The sequence below is a fragment of the Suricata suricatta genome, chromosome 8, assembly GCF_006229205.1.
Source record: "Suricata suricatta isolate VVHF042 chromosome 8, meerkat_22Aug2017_6uvM2_HiC, whole genome shotgun sequence".
NCBI classification, from domain to species: Eukaryota; Metazoa; Chordata; class Mammalia; order Carnivora; family Herpestidae; genus Suricata; species Suricata suricatta.
This window is the reverse complement of record NC_043707.1, coordinates 18,303,694-18,328,924: the sequence shown is the minus strand read 5'-3', so window position 1 is coordinate 18,328,924 and position 25,231 is coordinate 18,303,694. Positions and strand designations below refer to the sequence as shown.

Below are 25,231 nucleotides of genomic sequence, written 5' to 3'. Positions count from 1 at the left end.
AAACTACATTTCCAAAAGTGTGAGAAAGTTGAGTCAATCTGGACATAGCCTCAGGATAGAATTTTTATTTTTATTATTAAGTTTTTAAAAAATTGTTTTTAATGTTTATTTTTGAGAGAAATGGGGAGTGAGAGAGCGAGAGAGCAAGAGAGAGACTGAGAGTGGGGCAGGGGCTGAGAAAGAGGGAGACACAGAATCCAAAGCAGGCTACAGGCTCTGAGCTGTCAGCACAGAGCTAGATGCAGGGCTCGAACTCACCAAATGCAAGATCATGACCTGAGCTGAAGTCTGACACTTAACCAACTCAGCCACCCAGACACCCCCAAGACAGAATTTTTATAAAGCCACTGAAATTGTCCTCAGTGCAAGTTTTCACAGCAGGGGGAGATGGCTGTCACAATACTAAGTGGAGAAGATCAGGACTCCAAGTTACACAGCATATGAATTCAGTTCTGCTCAGGACACAGTAGCCAGGAAAGAGTGGAAGGAAAGAGCCACCAGGGTTTTCTCTGACGGACAGGCATGCAGGCAATTTTCCTCTTCTTCACCTTACTTTTTAGAAGCTTCCAAAGTCTTGACCAAGAATCACGCCTTTAAAATTGTGGGGGAGAACAGTATAAAACCCCACTCATTAATTCTTTTATTTTTTTTATTTAAAAAATGTTTTTATGTTTTTTATTTATTATTGAGACAGAGAGAAACAGAGCATGAGCAGGGGAAGGCAGAGAGAGAGGGAGACAGATACAGAATCTGAAGCAGGCTCCAGGCTCCAAACTGTCAGCACAGAGCCTGATGCGGGGCTCGAACCCACAAACTGTGAGATCGTGACCTAAGTCGAAGCTGGACGCTTAACCGACGAAGCCATCCAGGCACCCCTCATCAATTCTTTTAAATAAAAAGACCCATTTAAAAGGATCTTGTGGGCTGAACTTCTGGGTAAATTGATAAACTAGTGGAAGGATACACCCCAGAGGCACAGCTGGCAGCTACATGGTAGCACGGGGTTTTTGGGGTTTTCACACAGGAGATGGCCCAGCTCCTGCCTCAGGCCGTATGCCATCGGGCCGGCTGCAGGACGCCCTCTGCAGGAAGTATGAGCGAGGCTCCTCCAGCCAAGGCCGCAGCTGGGATCTAAGATGGTCCTGCAGAGGGGGCAAGACCAACATGAGGCCCTTGTAAATGAGGAGCTGGGGTCAAGACCGAGGAAACAAGAAACACAGAGATGAGGATCCACGCTCCCACCACGGCCTTCTTCTGCCAGGCTAGGGGACTTCACCTTAATCCTAAGAGGTCAGAGGTGGGGCAGGCGCCTGGCTGGCTCAGTCAGTTAAGTGTCTGACCTCGGCTCAGGTCGTGATCTCACGGCTCATGAGTTCGAGCCCTGCGTTGGGCTCTGTGCTGACAGCTCAGAGCCTGGAACCTGCTTCAGATTCTGTGTCTCGCTCTCTCTCTGTGCCTCCCCTGCTCTCTCTCTCTCAAAAAAGATCAACACTAACAAACAAGGAAAAGAGGCAGGGAGAAACTCGACCCGTGTGGGTCTGCAGGAGACACACAGGAGGATGTGTGCTTGGCGTCCAGTACACCTGGCTATACTGTGATTGTCAGGGCAAACACTGGCTACTTGTATTAAGATTACTGCTTTCGACTCTCAAGGTCTCTTCCCTTCCAACTGAGGAAACGCCACAGGCGACCCTGATGCGGCGGGTTTGTTGGCGTCGGCCCACGTGATTTACGGGAACGGTTCCCCTGGTCTCTGAGCTGCGAAAACACGGAGGAGGGGCAGCGGCCTTCCTGCACATGCTCGTGGCCACACACATGCGGCGCCCCAGCTCGTTCCGGGCACGTCCTGCGTCCTTTGGACAGGAAAAGGTCCCCGTTTCTAGGTCAGATCAACACAAGTAAAACCACGTACCTAGTTCACCTCCTCCTCTGGTTGCCCAACAAAGGCAATAATGCTGCATGAGCTGTTCGAGAAGCTCCATTTCATCCAGGAATTCAAGTGACTCTATTCTGTGGCGAGAATAAAACAGAGTATGAATGTATGCCATCAAAAATGAAGATGATGACTCAAAGTTTAGGGATTGGAAAGATGTTCATATTTATACTAAGAGGAAAGAAGGCTACGAAATAGTACATAGAGTATGCTTCCATTTTAATTTTTTTAATTATAAAAAATACCATAAACAAAGTCAAAAGACAAATGAGAAACTGGAAGAAAATATTTGTAATGCAAATAACAAAGGGTGGATTTCCCTGCCATGTAATGGGCTATTACACTTGATGAGAAAACCTTTTTTTTTTTTTTTTTAAGTAGGCTCCACACCCAAAGTGGGGCTTGAATTGACAACCCCGAGATCAAGAGTTAGCTGCATGCTCTATGGACTATGCCAGCCAGGTGCCCCCCCCTCCCACATTTAAAATGTACACCCTTTCACTCAGCAATTCTGCATTTAAGAGTTTACCGTATGTGTACAAATATGTACATTCCAGAATATTCACTGCAGCATCATAGCAAAACACTGTAACCCAGGAAAGCTGGGTTAAATAAATTACGGCACCTTCATTCAATTGGAGGCTATGCAGCCATCTGACAGGCTACAACAGGTCTGTATGCATGGGCATGGAACAGCATCGAAGGCTTACCATGGCATGCGAAAAGCAAACTACAGTAAATAATGTGCAGAGTACACGACTCTCCATGAACAGAAAAAGTGGGGGATATACAGGCTTGCACGTGCATAGCTCACTTCTGGAAAACACAGAAGAAACTGGCAATGGTGCCTGTCTCTTGAGAGAAGGTAGCAAGACTCCTCGAGAGGGGAGCAGGATGGAAGGTTGGTTTTTGTTGGTACTTTACACTACCTTCTTCTGTTTTGTTTTGTTTTATCATGTGTTTGTCTGATTTTTTTTTTCAAAAGAGCATCTTAAATATAAGTTTTAAAATATATGTACAAAGAGGCGCCTGGGTGGCTCAGTCGGTTAAGAATCCGACTCTTGATTTCGGCTCAGGTCATGATCTCATGGTTCATGGGTTTGAGTCCCACCCCAAGGTCTGCACAGACATTGTAGAGCCTGCTTGGGATTCTCTCTCCCTCTCTCTCTCTCTCTGCCCTTCCCAACTCTCTCTCTCTCAAAACAAAGAGAAATTAAGAGAAAAAAATCTGCAAATAGACTTTTCCCCCTTAGGAGCCCTTGGGCATTTTCTTCCTCCTCCGAAACACCAGCATTGCACACAATTCCCACCGTAGGGGTGCTCTGGGAGCGTGACAGGTGTGACTGCTTGTTCTGAGGAAAACAACCAGCTCTGGCCGAAGCCCTATCTCCGCTAGTGGCTAATGAGTTACTTTCAAGGGCTCGCAATGTTTAATATGTTTCAAAATAACTCTAGTTAGGGCTTTGGTTTTTTTTTTTTACACTAAAGACAGCTAGGCCTTTAATTCAGAATCACGCGCGGGGAAGCTGATGCCCGCCCAGCCGCACCTGCTCACTTCGGCTCGAGGCAGAGTGTTGTACACGTCCATCATGCTGGCGGCGGACGCGGTTTCCCACCCGCTCGACAGGAGCCGTTCTTTCTAGAATGTGCCGGGGAGAGAAAAGGGGAAGACGGTACAAGGCATTGTTGTACAAATCCAAGATGCTCTTGAGGCACGTGAGACTTTCTCTCAGAGGACTCCTTTCTCAAAAGCCTAGCCTGGCCCCCATCCTTCTTCTTTTAATTTTCCAGTTTTCTACACCAAACACACCTTGTTGGAATGGGAGAGAAGTCCCTAACGTATATTTAAAGAGAAACAAAGGGAGAAACTTCTCTGTGAGCAAGAGCGTTTGGAAGCATTCGAGGGGTGATGTGACGTGAGACTTGTACAGTCTCCCCTATTTAATGGGGGCAGGGGTGGGCCATGTCTCCTCAGCAAAAAACAAAACTAAATAAACAAAATATATTTTTAAAAATCTACTATAGATTCTAAGAAATGTAAGGGACATGTCAAGTACAAAGTCTGGACTATGCTTGGATCCTGTTTCAAACACACCATCTATAGAAAAAAATGTTTTAAACTGGGGAAATCCAAACACGAACTGTGGAGTAGGGGGTGTGAAGGAGTTTCTGGCTAATGGGTGAGGTATAATAATCATATTACCATTACCAAGGGGGGCAGGGAAAGAAAATGTTTACTGGGAGGAGATTCACATGAAGTACTTATGGGGGAAATGGTACACTCTCTGGGATTTGCCTTAAAACATCCCAATGACAACACCAACTAAACACGGGGATAAATAAAATATTGAAAAATGTGAATCACTGAACTTGGCTGATCATGGGTTTCGTTTTACTGTTCCCGCTACGTTCAGGTTCCTTGATAATCTGCATAATGGAAAATTTAAATAATAGGGTATGGGAAATGGAAATGTGTATTTTCCAAAACAAGATGGCGGCACCGGGCTTGGGCTTCCCTGGCTGAGGAACCAGTGGCCCGCGTGGAGCCCCAGCTGCCTGTTCAGGCGGGCATTCAACAGGGCTTCTCACTTTCTCTGATCTGAGAGGGGCGTCTGTCCTTCCCTGGGGGGCGAAGGGTACAAGAGGACGTCCTTGCCCCGCTCTCTGACCTGCGACTCCAACGACTTGCAGGTCTCCACTCCCGCCAAGTCACACTGCCGCCTCCGCAGGTTTTCGACCATGATCTGTCCAAACCGGTCATCCATGTTCACCTGGGAAGGGAAAGAGGGGGCTGGGCTTGCCAGAAGGGGTTTTTTCCCCTCGAATATGCAAAATAAGACAATATTCTATTTCTGACCAGTCAAGGCTGCGGTCTGCTAATACCTTGTGCAGGTGACGGACTCGGGTGCGGGAGCCCTGTGCGGGGCTGATAGGAGTGCACGCTGCCGCCCCCTGCAGGACAACCGGGCGATGTGCGCCGGCCTGGGAGCCAGTGGGACGCGCCCAGGGAGCTGCTCCCCACTCCCATGCGCACTCCAGGTGCCGGAGCATTTGCTCTGCAGCATGCTGCCTGACAGGAAGAGCCTGGAAAGGACCTGCATGCCCACCACTGGCAGTTAAAGAAATTCCGGTGTGCTCATTTAACGAGACATTATATTATATATTATATATAGTACACATACACATAGTACATATTATATTGTATATATTGTATGGTATATAATATATAGACATATATTATAATGAAAACAGGAAGACAATATCCATGTAGAGGCAAATACAGATGTAGGCGCAGATACAACAGATCCAGATATGGAATGATTCTCAGATAATAAACTCTTGAAAAGTACAGTATGTGTGTAATACGCTCCCATCTGCCTTTAAGAAAAGATTTCGATCTACATTTATAGATGCATAGAATTCTGGACTCTGGCAATGTTGCTTCCCAGGTTAGAGGACTAAGGTCCAGGGTAGAAGAGAGACTTACCTTTCCCTGCCATACCTTTCATACTATTGGATTTTCTTAAAGTGTTGTATGTGATATTACTTTTTTAATAAAAAACCACTTAAAACCCTTTTAATGTTTATTTGTTTTTGAGAGAGAGAGAGAGAGAGAGAGAGAGCAAGTGGGGGAGGGACAGAGAGAGAGGGAGACATAGAAGCCCAAGCAGGCTCCAGGCTCTGAGCTGTCAGCACAGAGCCTGATGAGAGGCTCGAACCCTCAAGCTGTGACATCATGACCTGAGCTGAAGTCGGATGCTTAACCGACTGAGCCACCCAGGCGTTCCCCGCCACCATTTAAAACCACTTTAGAAAACCATTAATGCTATCTTTACACAAAAAAGCCACAAAATATAATACACTGTGTATTATTATAGCATATGTGGTATTACTTTGTCATATACCATACCAAAACGTCAACACTTTAATATACAAAATGATTTCCAGAGCTCCTGTGACAATGTTCAGGCGAGAAGCAGGATTACTCTCTTGGTGGACATGTGAGGACAATAGGAATGTCAGCTTGATTCAAACATTTTTAAAAGAAGAGTGCCTGGGTGGTTCAGCTGGTTCAGCTCAGGTCATGATCTCACAGTCTGTCGGTTTGAGCCCCACATCGGGCTCTGTGCTGACAGCTCTGAGCCTGGAGCCTGCTTCTGTGTCTCCCTCTCTCTCTGCCCCTCCCCTGCTCACGCTCTGTCTTTCTCTCTCAAAAATAAACACTAAAAAAAAAAAAAAAAAAAAAAAAAAAAGAAAGCAGAATTCATTTCCCCCAGGTCTGGGATTTATAGAAGATAAATGAGGCCAGTGACCATTATATCCATTCACCAGGACTGAAGACTGAGTCTGAGGAATGCCCCCAGTTAAAGAGAGAGAAGGATGGAAAACCAAGAACCACCTCTACAATGATCTAGACTGGAGCATGAGGAGGTAAAAAGGTGAACCAAAGTTTAGCCTTAGATCTGTCCATAATTATGTGACATTGGGCAAAGCCTTTACTGCTCTCATCTGTAATGGAATTTAAAAATGAGATCAAAAAAATAAAATCACTAATATGAAATTAAATAAGCGACTGAATTAGCCACCATGTACTCAGTCATGTGCCCATTGCTACACATCATCTCCTGAATTCCCATCATAATCCAGAGAAGTTTGCCCTTTATAAACAAGGACCTGGTAGGGGAGCCTGGGTGGTTCAGTTAGTTGAGCACCTCTTGATTTCCACTCAGGTCATGACCTTGAACTTCGTGGGATGGATCTAGGCTGCCAGCACAGAGCCTGGTTAGGATTCTCTTCCCCCATCCCCGCATCCTGCCCCTTCCCTGCTCATGCTCTCTCTCTCAAAATAAATAATGACCATTAAAAGAATAAATTAAAACAAAAACAAGGACCTGGGGCTCAGAAAGATCCAAATAACAGCTAGTACCTGCTCACCAGCCAGGCACTCCTGTAAATGCTCTTGTACAAAGTAGCTAGCTCACTTGCTCCTCACTACAACCCTATGAAGTCGGATTTTACTCACATTTTTCTGGTAAGGAGACAGGCACAGAGAAGTTATGAAACTTGTCCAGGTCACAGAGCTAGGCAATCTACCTCCAGAGCATAGACTCCCAACCAGCCTGCAATTCTTCCTAAGGTCACATAGACAATCTTAACAGCATAAGACTCGCAGCCAAGCTGAATAATTCCAAAGCTCTACCACAGAACACTTTCCACCTGGTCAGAAGAGTAAACCAGGCAGCCAATGGACCAAACTCTGGTAACTTAGAAATTAGGACATTTTATATTAAAATTCTGCACTGTAACTTCTGAAAAACTGGGAGTTCTCAACTCGAGGCTGCCATACCCACATGGGAACAACTGACTGGCTGGCACTGAGCAAGGGTGAACTGTGGGTCACCACGGTCCCCTCCACTCCTGCCTACCTTACCCTCGGCCAACCTACTCCACTGCATCAGCTGCCTGCCTCTGAAGGAACCGGGGTTTGCTACCCTGACACCCATATGCCTATGACACCCTATGACTCTATAATTAACACAGTGGTAAAATAAGAACTCACAAATCTTTTATAAAAGCAAAGACAGAATTCCAAAAATTCTGACTGTGAATCTGTAGGAAGTTAAGAAATCAGGAATACTGGGGACTGATAAAAAAAAAAGACATGAGGGGGCACCTGGGTGGTTCAGTCGGTTGAGTGTCTGACTTCAGCTCAGGTCAAGATCTTGCAGCTCGTGAGCTTGAGCCCCGGACTGAGCTCTGTGCTGACAGCTCGGAGCCTTGAGCCTGCTTCAGATTCTGTGTCTCCCTCTCTTTCTGCCCCTTCCCGGCTTGTGCTCTGTCTCTCTCTGTCTCTCTCAAAAATAAACAAACATTACAAAAAGAAATTAAAAAAAAAAAAAGAAGAGGAGACATGTGGCCAGAGGTGGAAGGAAAAGAGTAAGTGGAAATGTACACTGAGGTGGCTCGGAGAGGGTAAGCCACCACGGGAACGCACGCAGCATGCATGTCTTGTGCTTCTTTTTACCTGTTCGTAGTTTATGAACATAGCGGTCTTGAAACTGTGAGCTGCCCACTTGAGCAGGTTGGCCGACTGCTCCGGAGTCATGTAAACCAGCACACATTCCGTTATCAGGAGTGTTGGCAATCTTCAGAGGAGAAAAAAAGGCACATAAGTACGTATCCATCAAATGGGGACTCTGCAATGGCAACCATGTGACAGTGCTGGCAGCAGGAGAACCCTGGGTCCCCACCGCAAGAAAAGGAGCCCCGAACAAGCACAGCGACAAGCAGGGCGGTAAGAGATGGAGAGCCCCATCGTGACCCAATGTTTCAGACTGTAAAAACGTGAGCAGCGAGCAAGGCTTTGTCTGGCTTGTGAATACGGTGTTAAAGGTGCATGGAGATCATAAAAATGGCTACGAATTCTCCCCCGCCGTGCCTGCACATGGTGACGAGGTGACCCTGTGGCCTCTCCCTGCTCCGAGGTCCAGTCTAGTTCCTTCCCCTGGAATCTGGATTAGTCGTATAACTTGCTTTTGCCAAAAGAACAGTAGCAAACATGATGCAAGCAGAAGTTGAAAATCACATGCACACTGGCCCTCGCTCTCTTGCTCGGAAACCTCAATCACAAAGGGAGTGAACCCAAGCTAGCTTGCTATCCGTGGGAGGCACTGTGGATGGGAACGAGCCATCCGCATGGGAGTGAGCCCCGGGGACAGCAGGTACGCCTGGCCCCAGCGGCAGAAACATCCCGCTAAGCCCAACCCAAATGGTCAACTCACACAGTCTGGAGCAACTTGTGAACTGCTCTACACTGTGAGATGTTCTAAACCACGGAGTTCGGAAAGATTTTGTTACACATCAAAAGCTGACTGATAAAAGTGCAGAAATACTGATATCCATTTAACAGAATCTAATTCTTCTCATACAAACTCTTACGATCAAGAATTCAAAACAACATGAACCGTCTTCAGCAAATGACCCGTTAGTACCAGACCCGAAGTAATGAACAAATTATGAAACAGGAAAAGCAAAAAACTCCTATAGAAATCTCTAAAAGCTTTAACTGGAGAAAGGGAGCACAGGCAGCCTTAAAGTCTGTGAGCTCCGCTGACTTATTCCTGCTCCTTCTGACTACTTTACTGGATCCTCTTCCTTCTCTGCCCCTTTAGACTACTGTTCCTCACAGCTGGCTGCTGTTTTTCTCACAAAACAAGTAAGTTATTTTTGCCCATGTTTGTTGGCAAGGAATTTTGAAGTAAGTAATTGTCTGAACTCAAAATACCCAAAAAATAAAAATATATATCCAGGGGCGCCTGGGTGGCTCAGTCAGGTAAGCATCCAACTTCAGCTCAGGTCATGATCTCATGGTCCACAGGTTCAAGCTCTATGTCTGGCTCTGTGCTGACAGCTCGGAGCCTGGAGCCTGCTTCAGATTCTGTGTCTCCCTTGCTCTCTGCCCCGCCCCACCTCGTGCTTGTGTGCACGTGCTCTTTCTCAAAACTAAATAAATGTTAAGAGAAACTAAAAATCCAGGTGTGCCTGAGTGGCTCAGTCAGTTAAGCATCTGACTCTTGATTTCATCTCAGGCATGATCCCAGGGTTGTGGGATGAAGCCCTATGTCAGGGATCTTCTCTCTCTCTCTCTCTCTCCCTCTCTCTCTCTCTCTCTCTCTCCCTCCCTCCCTCCCTCCCTCCCCTTCCTCTTCCCCCACCTCCCTCTTCCCCTCTCCCCAACTTGCACATGCTCTGTTTCTCTCTTAAATACAAACATATGTGTGTGCATATACACACACATACACACATATATATGCATATATCTACATATGCTCTCTGGACCCAAGTGGGTCACGGTACAAAGAAGCTGAGAGAACTAAATCCAGAGAAAAGGCAATGAAGTCTGAGTTGCAGATGAAGTTGAAAATCAGAAAAAAAAAAAAACAGCAAAGAGAAGTTTTTTAAAGTAAGCATTTGTTTAACCTAAGTCTAAAACCCAAGATTATATCAACAGAAATGATTATAAAAAGTGAGTGAGTAGAAAAAACATTTCAAAACCTCAGTAGGTTGATAATTAGAGAAATACAGTTCTGAAAACTTTTTATTTAAAAAAATTTTTAATCATTATTTTTGAGAGACAGAGAACACAAGCAGAGGAAAGGCAGAGAGAGAGAGAGAGAGAGAGAGAGAGAGAGAGAGAGAGAGAGAGAGAGAGAGAGAGGGAGGGAGGGAGGGAGGGAGGGAGGGAGACACAGAAATCAAAGCAGGCTCCAGGCTCTGAGCCATCAGCACAAAGCCTGACACGGAGCTCGAACTCAGAGACCATGAGATCATGACCTGAGCTAAAGTAGGATTCTTAACTGACTGAGCCACCCAGGTGCCCCTCCAAAAACCTTTTTAATGCAAAAGGCACCAATTATTATATAAGGTACTACCACATGGGGAAGCCAGGTGGAGAAGACTACATGGGAATTTTTTGCAACTTTTTCATAGATTTGAATTATTTGAAAATGAAAAGTTAAGTGTGTTTACAGTATTATTTATAAGAGGCAGCCACTGGCAATATTAAAAACAGGATTAATACTTTTCAAAATAGAAGTGAAAGCAAAGCAAAAACAGCCCATAAAGGAAAATACAGAGCACAAATGAACCCCACAGAACTATGCATGCAATTCTGATACTGGTGATAGACAGTACATCCATTTTGTAGATCTCAAATAGCAGGGCAAACCTGCCTCCCCTGATTAATTTTTTAAGTTTATTTGCTTATTTTGAGAGAGACAGAGAGAGCGCGAGCAGGGGAGGGGCAGAGAGAGAGAGACAGAGAGAGACAGAGACAGAGAGAGAGGCAGAGAGAATCCCAAGCAAGCTCCACACTGTCGGCAGAGGGCTCAACGTGGGGCTCGACCTCATGAACTGTGAGGTCATGACCTGAGCCAAAATGAGGAGTTGGACACTTAACCAACTGAGCCATGCAGGCATCACAAGGACTCTCCTAATTTGTAAGTGGTTATTTTCCTGGTCATTTAGCACATTTGCCCAAACAGCGGGTAACTATGGTCGCAGTAGGTTGCTGCTGCTTACCACTGCAACTGTAGTAATCGACAGGAGATACACAGTCTACACCGATTTCTGTTCAACTGCTTTCACACGCAGATGACTTAACGTCATCTCCAAGCTGTCAGCACAGAGCCTGATGCAGGGTTTAATCTCACCAACTGTGAGATCATGACCTGAGCTGAAATCAAGAGTTGGATGCTTAACCAACTGAGCCACCCAGGTGCCCTGCAGTTATAGGTTTTTATGCATATAATTATCTTCTCTCAAACTGTGTGATATTAGGCATCAGTATGTTACAAAAGCAATACACGTGATTCTGACGTGAAAACAGGAGAAACACTGCTCCTAAAAAATTTTTAGAAAACTTCTCTCAGGAGCAATGACATGATTAACATTTGAGAATAAAAAATGGGACACAGGTATCATGCTGCACTTTCAACTGATCTTATTTCATATTAGCATGAAATCACACGCATAAGAGGTTAAAAAAAATCTCACTGTGGATTCATGTTACATTTCTTTAGCTTCTCTTCGAGTTCAGGTAAATCTCGGAGGTCTGCTCCAATAATGGCATATCTCTTTGAATTCAACAGGTGTCCCTCTGGAAAGCCAAGAAGACATGATCATTTCAACAGAAATTAATCCAGAGATGATCATTTCAATGGAGTTTTTTCAAAATTGTTTATTTTTTTCCCATTATAGAAACACATGCCCCATTACAAACAGGAAAACAAAAATCAGGAAGGAGGGTGGAAAGGAACAAAAACCACATCTTCCAACTATCAGTGTTTTGGTACAGAGCATTCCAGTCTTTTTTTTGCTGGGTGCTTAAATTCATACACACAACATAAGCACATTTTCTGTCACACAAATATACACACACACATCACACAGAAAGGAAACAGGGCCAATTCTTCTTTTGAAAATTGCTTTTCCTACTTAAAGGTAACATCATTCTCTGTAATGATGTCCTGGCATGCCATGAGTGGATAAGACAACTTACTGAGCCAAGCCCTCACTATTAGGCAGGTGGTATTTCCAAACTTTCTCCATCTGAGGTGCTGCAAGGAGCATCTTTGTACAGACATCATGAAGCACCTGTCAGGTTAAGTAGGTCTCCAGGGGTAGAATTAGGAGGTCAAAGAGTAACCTATTTAAATACTGGTATAAATCAGCCAGCAGCTCTCTAAATGTTATGCCAATTTGTGAGATACTATGTTTCAAAGAAAATAGTTTCTAAAGTATTTACAAATAAGATGATAACTTTGCTTGAAAATAGTCCTGCAGTGATTAGATGGCAATCACTATATATATATATATCTAAGTATATATATATATATATATATATATATATATATGTATATATATATATATATACACTTAGAGAGGGAGAGAGGTCCTCAAGCATTGGCAGACATCAGAATCACTTGGCGGGCTTGTTAAAACAGTCTGATGGGCTCCACGCTCTGAGTTTCTGATTAAGCAGATCTTCCAGAAGTAGACATTTTTTTCAAATTCTTTCAAAAGCTAGAAATCTGTATTTCTAACAAGTGCTCAGGGAGTGGTGATGCCATTAGTCTGGGACTACACTTTGAGAACCACTGTCCAGATGAAACTGGCCACAGTGAACGTTCAGTGGTGAGTACACGGAGGTTCACTGATTTTTAAAAAATTTTTTAAGTTTATTTATTTATTTATTTTGGGGGGTGAATGAGCATGAGCAGGGAAAGGGTGGAGAGAGAGGCAGCGAAAGCATCCCAATGTGGAGCTTGAACTCATGAACTATGAGATCATGACCTGAGCCAAAATCAAGAGTGGCCATTTGGCTTACTGAGCCACCCAGCCGTCCCTTGATTTACTTATTCTGACTTACTTTTTGTTGTGCCCATCTATATACTTCTAATTTTCCCCTCATGCATATTTCAGCTTAAAAAATTATCAATTCCAAGATGCATATTTTTTCACACTTTAACATTTCTGAAATGAGGATGCATCAGTCAATAACGTTTTGGTTTAACTTATCAGCACCTTTTCTTTCCTGATGATAAATCAACAGTGTGATTCTTCTGATCACAGCCTCAAAGGTTTAATGAAATAGGGCAATTTTTCAAGGGAAATTTGTCAGTTTTATTATTGCCTATCACTTTTCTCAAATTTTCACTCACATTTGTATTTCATTTACTTTTATTTGAACTGTCCCTTTCTCAATATGATGGCAAGATCAAAAACTATCAAGGACAGGACTAGGAAATTTGCTTACGTAAGACACAAACAGAGTTAAGAAGCAAGTGAAAGGGTAAGAAAAAAATCTGCCCAAAAAACTCCTACCTGACAAGAGATTTTTATCAAAGGATATGTGATAAAGGATTCCTATAAATTGAAAGGAAAATGAAACAGTGCAACCAAAAAATAGATGAGCAAAGGAAATTTACAAAGAAATCCCACAGGCCAATGGAAGGAAGGAAGGATATTCCCCCTCACTAGCACATTCAAAGTTATAAAAAATTTAAAACAAACAAAAAAAGTTATCAAAAACTTTAAATTCATAGATCTGGCAGACTGGCAAAGATTGTTTTTAATGGCAGTAGGGAGTGTTAGTGAGGGTGTAGAGAAGAAGAATTCTCATCTACTCTAGAGAAAATATAAATTAGTCAAAAGGGTCTTAGAAAAACAGTTTGGCAGCAGCTATTAGAATTCGTAAGGTACAATTCTTCGAACCAGCAGTTCCTACAAAATAGGCACATACACCCATGCTTTCTACAAAACTGTTTCATAGGAAACCATAAACAAGGCAGCAAGGACCACAAGTAGTGAATACATTAAGTAAAATGGAATTTCCATGCAGAGGAGCCCTATAAAGGCACCAGAAATCATGAGGGAAGTCTAACAGGACAACATGAAGACAGCCATGATTCACTAGGATGCACAAAGAACAAGTTGCAAAATGGTATGTGTAAATTATTCACTTGATTAAAATTATACATAGGCACATATTTATTACAGAAGTACAGATTCAATCCTTCAACAAATATATGTTGATATACAACGTATGCTTATTTATTCAAAATGTGCTTACATTCTTTCAATAAAAATGTATTGAACCTTTTATGGGCAAGACACAGGATTACATTTATGGGTGTATTTTCTTATGCATGGTATTTACCTGTGTCTCGGTATACTGTCCATCCACAGGCAAAAACACACTGCACACTGGTGATTGTGGTGGGGGGAGAGGTTATGCAGGGTCTTTACTTTCTCCTTCATGTATTTCTACACAGATGGATCAAAGGCAATGCAAAGTGCTAGCCCTTTCATTACAAGTAATCATTCTGATGCAAGTAATAACCAAATATACAGAATATTATGACACTTATAATGTAGAGAAAGCAAATGTGCCAGCCAATGGCAAAGCCTGAGAGATTCTACTTGGAATTTGTAGGAGGGAAACAAAGGATGGGGTAGATGTTCTTTTCTGCAAGCACAGGTCCACTAGGAGCATGGCGATGGCACTGTGGCAGTGGTGGCCTGTCTACTGTCTGATGTCTCCTGTGTTATCCGCCCACCATCTAAGAAGGCCACCCTCTCTGAGCAGGTGGTCGGACCTGGATTATTACGAAGCCCCTTGAATGTCTCTGTCAGACACACATTGAACACAATGGAACATTCTGGAAGAGGTTTATCTTAGTTTTAAAGGCTCTGAAGAGAGGAGTATTGTTGGAAACGCTCATAATTAAAACTTGAGGGGAAAAACTGAGCCCTGGGACCAAGGACATAAGGTAACAGGCGAAGTGGATCAGGTACAAGACGACAGAGCGGTGGAGATGGGACTGGAGCGTTCCTGCTCGGTGAAGCAGCCATAACGCAGTCAGGGTCCGAGGCTGCCAGACTGGAGTTTTCCAAGGAAAGCTGGAAATTGAGATTTTCAGGGGGGGAAAAACTCCTATTTTTAAAATGTTCACAACTCACTGAAAATTTTTTCAAAAGACTGAAGACTGGGACCTAAGTACATCTAAGAAGAGCCACACTCAACGTTGTTTCAAATTCCTGCATAGTAAATGTGATGCAAAGAGTATATGCTCTGTGACATCACGTGGACACCCGCAGACTCTCTCTCTGTCTCACACACACACACACGCCATTTTTAAGCAGAAAAGGGGAAGACAAGCAGAGAGGTAGTCCATACTGTATGACTCAGGTGAAGGGTACTTGCCGATTTGAAGTGTGTCCTCTGAATGTAACTCTATGATGGGCTGTGATAAGAAAGACTTGTATCTGTGGGGACACGGGAAAGAGAGAGCAATGAGTCAAGTTGCTTAGTTACTGCAAAAATGCAAACACCCGCTACAGAAACGGCAAATAGGTCCTGCTACTGCTGCAGGCGAGGGCGGCCCCAGAGGGCCTTCTGTGTAAGTATGTCCGACCTGAGGAGCACACACGAAAAATCCAGTGGGTCAGCTCTCAGATTCGCTCCGTGAGCATTATACTCAGGATGTGACGTCGAGCCGTGAAGTACTCACAACTTAGAAATCGCTAAAGATAGGCTAGCAGTAGTTTTCCAAATGTTCCAGTGTTTTCCAAGCTGTCTCTCATTTCTTGCCTCTGCTCACTCCATTAAAAATTTTTAACATGGGGATGATTAATCACAGATAACTAAAAAAACTGAGTCCTACTCAGACCTGAAGTTCAGTAACTTTATGTGGTGACTCTCCCCTCCTGCAGAATATGCAAAAAAAAAAAAAAAAAAAAAGCCAAATTCAGTATCACAACCACCATACACACAGTTTTCACCTGGGAAACCTCCTCTAGGATTAGGTTAGGCTCACCCACTCTTATTCCACACAGTGTTCTAACAAGCTAGGTTGTGTTCTGTGGGATGCCAGGGCGGCTCAGTTGGTTGAGCATCCGACTTCAGCTCACGTCATGATTGAGCGCAGGTTCACGAGTTCTTGCCCCGCGTCGGGCTCTGTGCTGACAGCTCGGAGCCTGGAGCTGCTTCGGATTCTGTGTCTCCCTCTCTCTCTGCCTCTCTCAGCCTGCACTCTGTCTGTCTCTCTCTCTCAAAAATAAATAAATAGTTAAAAAATTTTTTAAAAATAAGATGTACATTTTGTGTAATTAAATCTTATATTTTAAAAGGGGAAAAACCAGGAAAAAAACATAATATATATTTCTAGATTGTGAGGCATACACATCTTTAAAGGACAAGGTGAAATTTTTAATGTTTACTAAAAATTTTTTTAAATGTAAGAATGAAGATTTTGTTGAAATGACTAATGTAAAAAGAAGGGGAGGAAGTATAGGTTAAAACCACTGAGAAAATCTGACCTTGGGCTTGAGGTCAGGGTTTAAATTTCAGCTCTACCCCTTTCTCAACAGGTGACCTTATGGAAATGAACTTAACATCTCTGAGCTTCGGTTTCTCTACCTGCTCTTATTCACTTTTGTAGCACCGTGGGAAACGCTTCACGCAGATCATCTCATTCAGTCCTCCGAGCTGGTGTGTGAATTCACATAAAAATTCATTACTGGGGCTCCTGAGTGGCTCAGTAGATTGAGCGTCCAGTTTCAGCTCAGGTCATGATCTTACCCGGTTCATGACTTGGAGCCCCACGTCGGGCTCTGTGCTGACAGGGAGCTGACAGCTGATTTGGATTCTGTGTGTGTGTCTCTCTCTCTCCCTCAATCATACTTTATCTCTCTCCCCCTCTCAAAAATATATAAAACATTAAAAAAACTATTTCTTAACTTCAGATTATTAACCCACTACAGGTCATTTAAGTGTTCAGAGAAATTATGTTAATGGGAGGGTATATTTCATTTTGAAGACAGTTTGGAATGATGATCTTGGGACCAGAAAACAAGTGGAAAGGGGGTAAGAGGAAGACTCCCCTAAACGTGGTCTCCGGCGTTCCGAGTGGCCACCTCCCGCATGCTGCCGCTGAACCGACCGGGCTCTCCCCGCTGATCAAAGCCATACTCACTTGATGCAGTGCAGCTTTCTCGTGACTATCGTGGGAAAGTCCACCTCAAAGTATTTACTTGGGAGAAAATCTTCATCCTGAGAAAAATACGCAGTAACTTTTAGAATTATGTACTCACTCAGACACTTACTCATCACCTGCATGTACCGAGTCCAAGGCCCCGAAGAGCAGCGGGGTACTGAAGGGTGTTCAATCCGGGACCCATATGGGCAGAACTGTATCTTTCAGATGACTGTGGTCTCCATGTGGGAACGGATGCAGGCTGGGAGTGAGAGGTTATCACGGCAGGACAGGACAGAAGTCACGGGGAGCCCGAACTGGGGGAGCAGCCCCAGAGATGGAGGTGGCGAGGAGCTGAGAGGCGCTGGGAAAGTAGGACCTAACAATTTTCCAAAATGCAGACTAAGATGAATAATTAGAGGGTCAGGACTCCAGTGTGGGGGGTGCTGACCAGCTATTGAGGGATAACACGGAATAAAACAAGCACACATCCCAAAGCACTGCTCACAGCAGGGATGGGTACTGTGTTGTGACAGGTCTACTTCTTTCTGTGAGGGGAGCGCATGGCGGGTGGCAAAGGGTAGGCGCTCTGGAGCCAGGGACAGGAGCCGGGACAGGGGATTCGGGCCCCAGCTCCACCGCCCGTCTGCCGGGAGGCCCTGAGGTCACTCAGCTCCCTGGGTTGGCCCTGGTTTCCCTGGTCTGCGAAGTAGAGAAAGTGACAGCGTCTCACGGGGCTGTGAGGATCCACAAGGAAATCGGTACACACGAGTGACCCTCACAACAGGGCCTGCCTCAGTAAGTGCCACGTGTGTGCCCTTATCATTTACTGACACGGGTACAGGGCGCCTGGTGGCTCAGTCGGTTAAGTGTTGGCTCGGGTCATGATCTCATGGTTCATGAGTTTGAGCCCCACATGGGGGCTCTCTGCTGTCAGCATGGAGCCCACTTTGGATCCCCTCCCCCTACCCTACCTCTGCCCTTCCCCCACTGGTACACTCTCTCTCTCTCAAAATAAATAAACTTATTTTTAAATAAAGCCTTATTGAACAGGTTCATAGATAGGGGGCTTGGCCTGGGATGTACATTTATTTTTACGGAGCCTTACAGGAAAAAGTGTGGCAGACACACACATATACTCACACAAGTCTCTCTCTCTCTCTCTCACACACACACACACACACACACACACACACACGACCCTGGCCCCGCTTCTGCAGCCCCGGCCTGGTCGCCCCCTGGCCATCCTCGAATATTCTCTCCACCTCTGTCCCGTCCAGTCAATCCCTCAGCCCCGAGGAGTATTCTCGAACGCACTCTCTCCTCAGCTCACACTGTAAGGACACCGCTGTCTGGACTCCCCGCGACACCCCGCGTGTGGCCGGCGGCAGCTCCTCACGCCCCCGAAGTGTGGGGAGAGACACAAGACGCTCCACAACCTGGTGACCTCCCAGGGTCTCCCCAAAGCGCTCTTTTAACACCCCCGTATCCACCTGTACTTACATTCCACAAATACAGAGCCACTTACTTATAGGGGGTGAAAGAAAAAACAGTTGTTGGTGCCCAGAACCCGGCGGTGGGCCACCCTGGTGCAGGACGGGATAAAGGAAAAGCTGGGGACAGGATGACACTCCTCTTTCTGACTTGAGCAACTGCAGAACACCATTTATATGGACGGTCACAAACGATGGAGAGCAGGGACGGAGGGGAGCGACCCCCTGAAACAGCATGACAGTGGGGGACAGGAATCACGAGCAAGCATTTTCCAGTAGGAGGTGACCCCTAAGGGCAAGTGTCAGAGCTGTGAGAGCCAGCGGCCCCTCACCCCCCGGAAAAACCTCAGGGCATCTGTGTGCAGAGCAGGGCCGTGTAAAGGGTGTCTGGAGCTTTTCGGAGGGAAGGTTCCAGCACACCAGGAGAGGACTCTTGCTAGGAAATTCCCAAGCACCCTACAAGAATTTTACTCCCACGATACGAAGAGTTACAGACACTCTAAAATTCCAGAAAGAAGGCCATGAGGACAATGGAAAGCAAACGAAGGACAGCATACGACCCTACATCTCTGACTTCTGACTGGATAAAGAGCTTGGCCGCATATCCGCGCCTTGCCCCTCCTGTGAATTCGAACTAAAGGGTCACCGTGGAGAGAAAGCTCCCAAAAGGCACCCCTGGAGCTTTTATGGAACAGACATCTTCCTTCTTGACTTTGGGAAAGGGGCAAAAATGAGGGGAAGGGAATCCCGCGGACTCAAGCAGATCCCACAGGGCCACCCGCCGCACAGGCTGCCAATATTGACACTGACCCCCTGTGTCCTTGGTCCTCTGGCCGTGCGGAAACTGAATTCAAGAGACCCCAAGAAGCCGAAGTCCCCTGAAGGGCTCCACTCACCCTTTATTCTCGGTTTGGGATGGTCCTGGCTTTCCTGTGCCCTCTTCTCACCTGCTGCCTGAAGATGGGAGCCTTCAACTTTCCTAGTGGCCATGAGCCCCTGACATCACGCAGAGCAGCCTCACAGCCTAGTGGCAGCAGAAAGCCTGTGACCCACAGTTGAGCCTCCGCTGGCACAGCCAGGGGACCATCCCCGGTGGGAGGTGGGACATCTAGATGAGTTGACGGGACTTTCCCTCGGCTTTCACAGAAGCACAGAGAGCTTGGAAACCGGATTGGCACACTTGCTGCAAACAGCGAGCCAGGATTCTAGGCTTTGCAGGCCAGGCGGGCTCTGCCGGACCCCCCAGCCCACGGCCATGGCGATAAAGCAGCCACAGGGAAGATGCGGGTACACGGGAGTTGGCTGTGTTGCAATAAAACTTTATTTACATTTGTCCCATTCAGCTCCTGCTCCAAAGAGCAAACATGCATAATTTTTCTAAAAAGAAACTTTGATTTTTTTAAAACCCTTTAGACCAATATCATTATCACAAACAAAACGAAACATCTACACAAAATCTTTCATACCCTGTGCTATTCTCCTTCCTCACTCCTGACACATAACCTTTTTCTTAGAAGGGGTGCATAAGCCTCAGTGTACCTTGCTCCGAAATAAAAATCTCAGACTTCTTAATGATTAACCCGCCTACACGGCAGGGGAGAAACCAAACCACGGATGCGAGTTGAAAGGGTGTCAGGCCCAGTCCCTTCCACCGCACCGTGGTCTCTAAGGTACGGAGGCACCACTGACTCCAAACAGGCAGAGAGCCCCCCAGGGCAGCCCCAGACTCTATGGGGAGAACAAGGCAGGAATCTGGACTCAGACGAATGGCAGTCCGTTGTTTGTTCGGTGCTCCAATGCCCTGGCTGTCTGATCTGGGGAAGACATGAGCTCTCACAGCTCCCCGTTCCCCTTCTGTGTGCCCCCACTCCCCACCCCGCACAGAGCTCCCATGTTAACTCCTGAGGTCACGTGTGTGCACATGCTTCAGAAACGTTAGCTCCCTTACCCTGAATGAAGAACGCAGAGGCAAAGCTTCAATACTAAGGCTGTGCTGAGGCCACTGACTTCCTGCCTCAGTGAGAGAAGAGTTGGGAGCACTGATGACTGCAGACCTTATCAGGTGAGCTGATTAGGGACAAAAGACACACTCAGGTCGCATGGGGCCCACACCTCTAACTTATCTTGGTGAACTTCTGCAAGAATCTGGGGAATGCATGTACCCAGGACTGCCCCATGACCAACCTTAGAGAGGAACCAAGAAATATCTGAACAAACCTACAAAACAGAAAACGCAGTTGATGAAATCGTTGTGGGGAGAAGGCTGGTGCTAAGATTCTAGCCCAAATCAGAAACCAGGCCTGCAGTCCTGATTCTGCCCCTAACTGGACCCGCTTCCTCTTATGCGAGGGACTGTAATCATACCTGCTGTGGGTCCCTAACAAAGGAGGTGAGGGATCAGGTCAGAGAATGGAGGGGCGCCTGGGGGGCTCAGCAGCTGGGCAGCTGACTCTTGATTTCAGCTCGGGTCATGGCCTCGCGCTTCGTGGGTTCCAGCTCCACATCTAAGTCCTGCTGGGGAATCTCTCGCGCTCTTAAAATGAATCAATAAACTTTAAACAAAAGATCAGAGAATGGCTACGAAAGGGCTCTGTGCCATGTTACCATCACCCAGCCCAGCAAATCTCCAAACTGTACTGCAGACACCGTCTGAATGACAGGAAAATCTTTGTTATTGTCAAAACGACAAACACGTGGGCCCCAGTCTCAGAGGCTCCACCGACAGCGCTCTTGCACACGTGCACAGCAAATGTGTACAAGGGTTTTATTACAACCCGTTTGTACGAGCAGGAGCTAAGGCTCTGGTGACATTAAGTACGGGGCTGACGCCAGGTGTGCAGCAGGTGCAAGCAGATGGGGACGGGACGCGAGAGAGGCAGTCGCTGCATTCCCGTTGCATGTATTTCTAACATTGTAGAAAATATTTATTTGTTTTGAGAGAGAGAGGGGGTGAGGGTCAGAGAGAGACAGAAAGAGGCAGAATCCCAAGCAGGCTCTGCGCCGTCAGCACAGAGCCCGAAGTAGGGCTTTGCCCCACACACTGAGACCCTGGCCTGAGCCGCAATCAAGAGTCGGGCGCTGAACCGACTGAGCCAGCCAGGCGCCCCTCAAAGTTTGAACCTGGTGGATTAACAATTCGGGAAAGAAGGGGTGGTATTTTTCATTTACCTTTAATCTCCAGAAGGTGGTATCCATCCCAGCCCCGAGATTGAGGATTTGACAATGACATTCTGTCTTCCGTAGAAATGCCTTTATAAGCTGACTGACGCCATGGACTCGAGCAAAATACCCTGAGAGACAGAGACACGCTATCGCTCAGCGATGATGGAGATGATCCCTGCAAAGCCCACTGCACCAGAAGAACCACACAAACCCTTCCGCCCTGCGGCAGGAGCCGCAGTTTATCTGGAGACCTTATGGGAGAAATGCCGACTTCCTTTTTTTTTTCTGAAAGCTATTTGAACCAAATTAAGCACAATCTACCTAATGGTTGGACTATCTTAAGAAAAATACAATGTCTCCTAATTCTACTTATGAAAGACAAAGCATTGGATCTAAAAGTTCCTCTTGGAAATGTGCTTTTTCCTGGCTAAATGAAAGCTACTCAGGATCTGCTAAAACTCAAACTTGTGAGACCCTACAGAAAATAATATTGGGGGTGGGGAGGAAGAAGGGAGGGGCACAGGCAAAGGGCTGCCTCAAACACTGACTGGTTATGCTCTGGGGTGGGAAGCTGGAACAAAGGAGATGAGAAATAAAAGAGGGACAGAGGAAGACAGTCGATCTGTGCTCTAAAGCCCTGCTGCTTACAGTATAACTATTTTCAGAACAAAATTTGAGTAGCATTTAGACACTTCGTGCACTTTGACATTGGAATTTCATGTCTATGGATTCTACTTGTCCATAATTTGAGCTTGTCTTTTAAAGGTCTCTTTCATATTACTTTGCTAGGAAACCTTTTGATTATGAGTTACAGAATATCATCCACAGTGGATCAGATATTGGAAACAATTTTTTTTAATGTTTTATTTATTTTTTGATACAGAGAGAGACAGAGCATGAGAGGGGGAGGGGCAGAGAGAGAGAAGGAGACACAGACATGGAAGCAGGCTCCAGGCTCTGAGCTAGCTGTCAGCACAGAGCCTGATGCGGGGCTCGAACCCACGAACATGAGATCTGACCTGAGCCGAAGTCGGAAGTTTAACCGACTGAGCCACGCAGGCGCCCCTTGGAAACAATTTTAAAGATGCTCCCCATGTGCTCTTTGGGAAGCGCACCCCTACTACGAGGCCCTAGTCTAGTGATGCGAACCCAGGGAGAGGAAGAAGGAAGGAAGGAGGGCTGACATGCCACCTAGGGCCGCTGGCACGCAGGGCACCATGGTAGGGCTCTGCCTCTGCAGCATTTGTTAGGAAAGCGGCCTCAAGAGCACGGACAGGAGGCTTACGGCCTCTTAGCCAGGCCCTGTCCACTCTCAGTGATGCGTGGTTTCACCCTCAGCTCAGAGTAAATACCATGTCCTGACTCTAAAGAAGCATCACTTTAAAACTGCTTTGCGTTTCTTATAGAAATTACCCATAGTATCCATCTTTAGGGCCAAGATTCCTGCACTCACAAGAACTGTGTCATCTGGCGACTCTCTCAATCTGACTGAGACTAAGTCACCCTCCTGTCTCCAACCCTTTCACTGCCTTGATACAAACGATGTGCAGAGCCTAATAGGTCACTATCATGTACACATGCTCAAAAAAAGTATATTCTTCCATGAACAGACAGTTTACAGGGAAAGATATACAAATGGCTCTTAAATATATAAACATGATTTGGGGGCACCTGGGTGGCTCAGTTGGCTAAGTGTCTGACTCCTGATTTCAGCTCAGGTCATGATCTCATGGTACAAGGGTTTGAGCCCCACATCAGGCCCTGTGCTGACAGCATGGAGCCTGCTTGGGATTCTCTCTCTCCCTCTCTCTTTGCCCCTCCCCTGCTTGTAAGCATGCACACGCTCTCTCTCTCTTACTCTCTCTCTCTCAAAAGAAACATTTATGATCCTTAACTTCACCCCAAAATAAGAGGAATATAAAATAAAATTAGCGTAAGAGACCGTTTTTCATGTATCAGATTAACAATGATGAAAAGCTACATAATACACTGTGTTGGTGAGGATGTTGGGAAATAAGCACTTCATATACTCCTGGAGAGAGTCAACACTGAATCGTTTAAAAAAAAAAAAAAAAAAAGAAGAAGAAGAATGAATCCCTAAAACCTGAAGCCTCTCGGCTGATGAGGGGAAACAGTGAGGAGGGAGAAGGTCACTTGCCTCTGTTAATCTCGGGGGCCTTCCTCTCCTTAGACAGTCTGACAAAATGCTGGATGTAGGGGTCATGCCAGTAGCCAAGGCTGACTGCAAACCTGGAAGGGATGAGAAAGGAGGCAGGTGAGTAGAGGTAAGTATGTCAGGTTCTCAGGAACAGGGCCTGGAGGAAAACCGTCTACTTCAAAAGGCCAACAGATTCACGTTGCGCACTCCAGCCCAGATGTCAACGGGCACGGCCGTCCACTGTGTGCTCACGTACACTGCCTCTCACCCTCCCACAGCAGCCGTGTGTCACCTCTCTCTGTTCTGACTGCTACTTCCTTTCCCAGGACCCTAGAGAGCATGGAACCTCACCTCACATCTCACCCAGAAGGTCTGCAACCATTTATTCACTCAGCAAACTCACTGGCCAGACATATTCAGACACTCTATTCAGCCAGAAGTTCTGGGTCCACAGGAAAGAAGATGTTGAATTATTTTGTAAAACTCACCAATGACTCCCTAAGTATTTCCCTCGGCTCTGTCATTTCACATGAATTAAGGGGGTCCTAGTGGGAAAACCAGGAACACATAAACAGGACGGCTACAACCTAGACAGTGCCACTGTCGCTTACACTCTCTGATCTACATGACAGCCTGGAAAATGCTGTGGTCACCCAGCTCTCCCCAGGCTACACCATGGGAATCAAAGTTCCAGTGTTTCTCACCAGGGCTCTGAAGCCCCAGTGACCACTGAAGGTCTTCAGGCAACCATGGGCGGAGCCAGCCTTAGGACAAGGACACGTAATGGAAGGAAGCTGGATCCCTAAGGCCACGCAAGCCACTGTGGGCCTGCAGCCCGCTCTCCCTCTCAACAGACATTGTGAGAGTTTGTACATGTCTTTATCATTAACCCAAGTGGAGTCAGGCGTCTGTTAGTTACACTCTGAAGCATCCTTAGTGATACCCTGAGTGTATGCGCTCATTTCTATGTTGTCTGATGAATAAGCTGAGAGGGGACGAGCTGTGTGTGTGTGTGTGTGTGTGTGTGTGTGTGTGTGTGTGTGTGTGAGACTGTCACCCAGCTGGGGTCTGAGCTCCCAGAAGCAGATATTCTATCTTGTCTTGATATCCACTGACAAGGCTTATCGCTACCTTGACTCTGATCGGTGCTAATCCTGTACAAAACTACCCCCCCCCATATCCCAGACTCTCTCACGTCCATGTTCATACATCCACAGACGCCCATAAGGAAGCACATGCTTTTGGCTACTCAAGGCAGCAACTCAACACGGAAACACACAAAGTACTCATTAAGGGACACAATTTGCTACAAGCCCAGATTGTCCAAGTTTTATAAGGGTGAACAGACTCGGCTGTCTAAACTAGTGCTTTTCAAACAATGAATGATGACCCACCCATCTCTTAAAATCAGTGTCTTCATTTGCAAGTCTTCATCTGTGAAAACTCA

The 25,231-nt window shown here is 46.0% G+C and overlaps 1 protein-coding gene across 1 annotated transcript in view; it reads right to left on the bottom strand.

Moving 5' to 3' along the window:
* LCMT1 (leucine carboxyl methyltransferase 1) overlaps positions 1–25,231 on the bottom strand; it is a 41,641-nt gene that overhangs the window by 872 nt on the left and 15,538 nt on the right. Inside the window, exons 2-10 of the mRNA XM_029948790.1 lie at positions 23,785–23,876; positions 21,633–21,754; positions 16,972–17,048; positions 15,201–15,262; positions 11,489–11,591; positions 7,959–8,079; positions 4,603–4,704; positions 3,481–3,572; positions 1,913–2,010 (exon numbers count right to left, since the gene is read on the bottom strand). Of these exons, the coding sequence (XP_029804650.1) occupies positions 1,913–2,010; positions 3,481–3,572; positions 4,603–4,704; positions 7,959–8,079; positions 11,489–11,591; positions 15,201–15,262; positions 16,972–17,048; positions 21,633–21,754; positions 23,785–23,876 (869 nt within the window). The remainder of the gene's footprint in view (positions 1–1,912; positions 2,011–3,480; positions 3,573–4,602; positions 4,705–7,958; positions 8,080–11,488; positions 11,592–15,200; positions 15,263–16,971; positions 17,049–21,632; positions 21,755–23,784; positions 23,877–25,231) is intronic.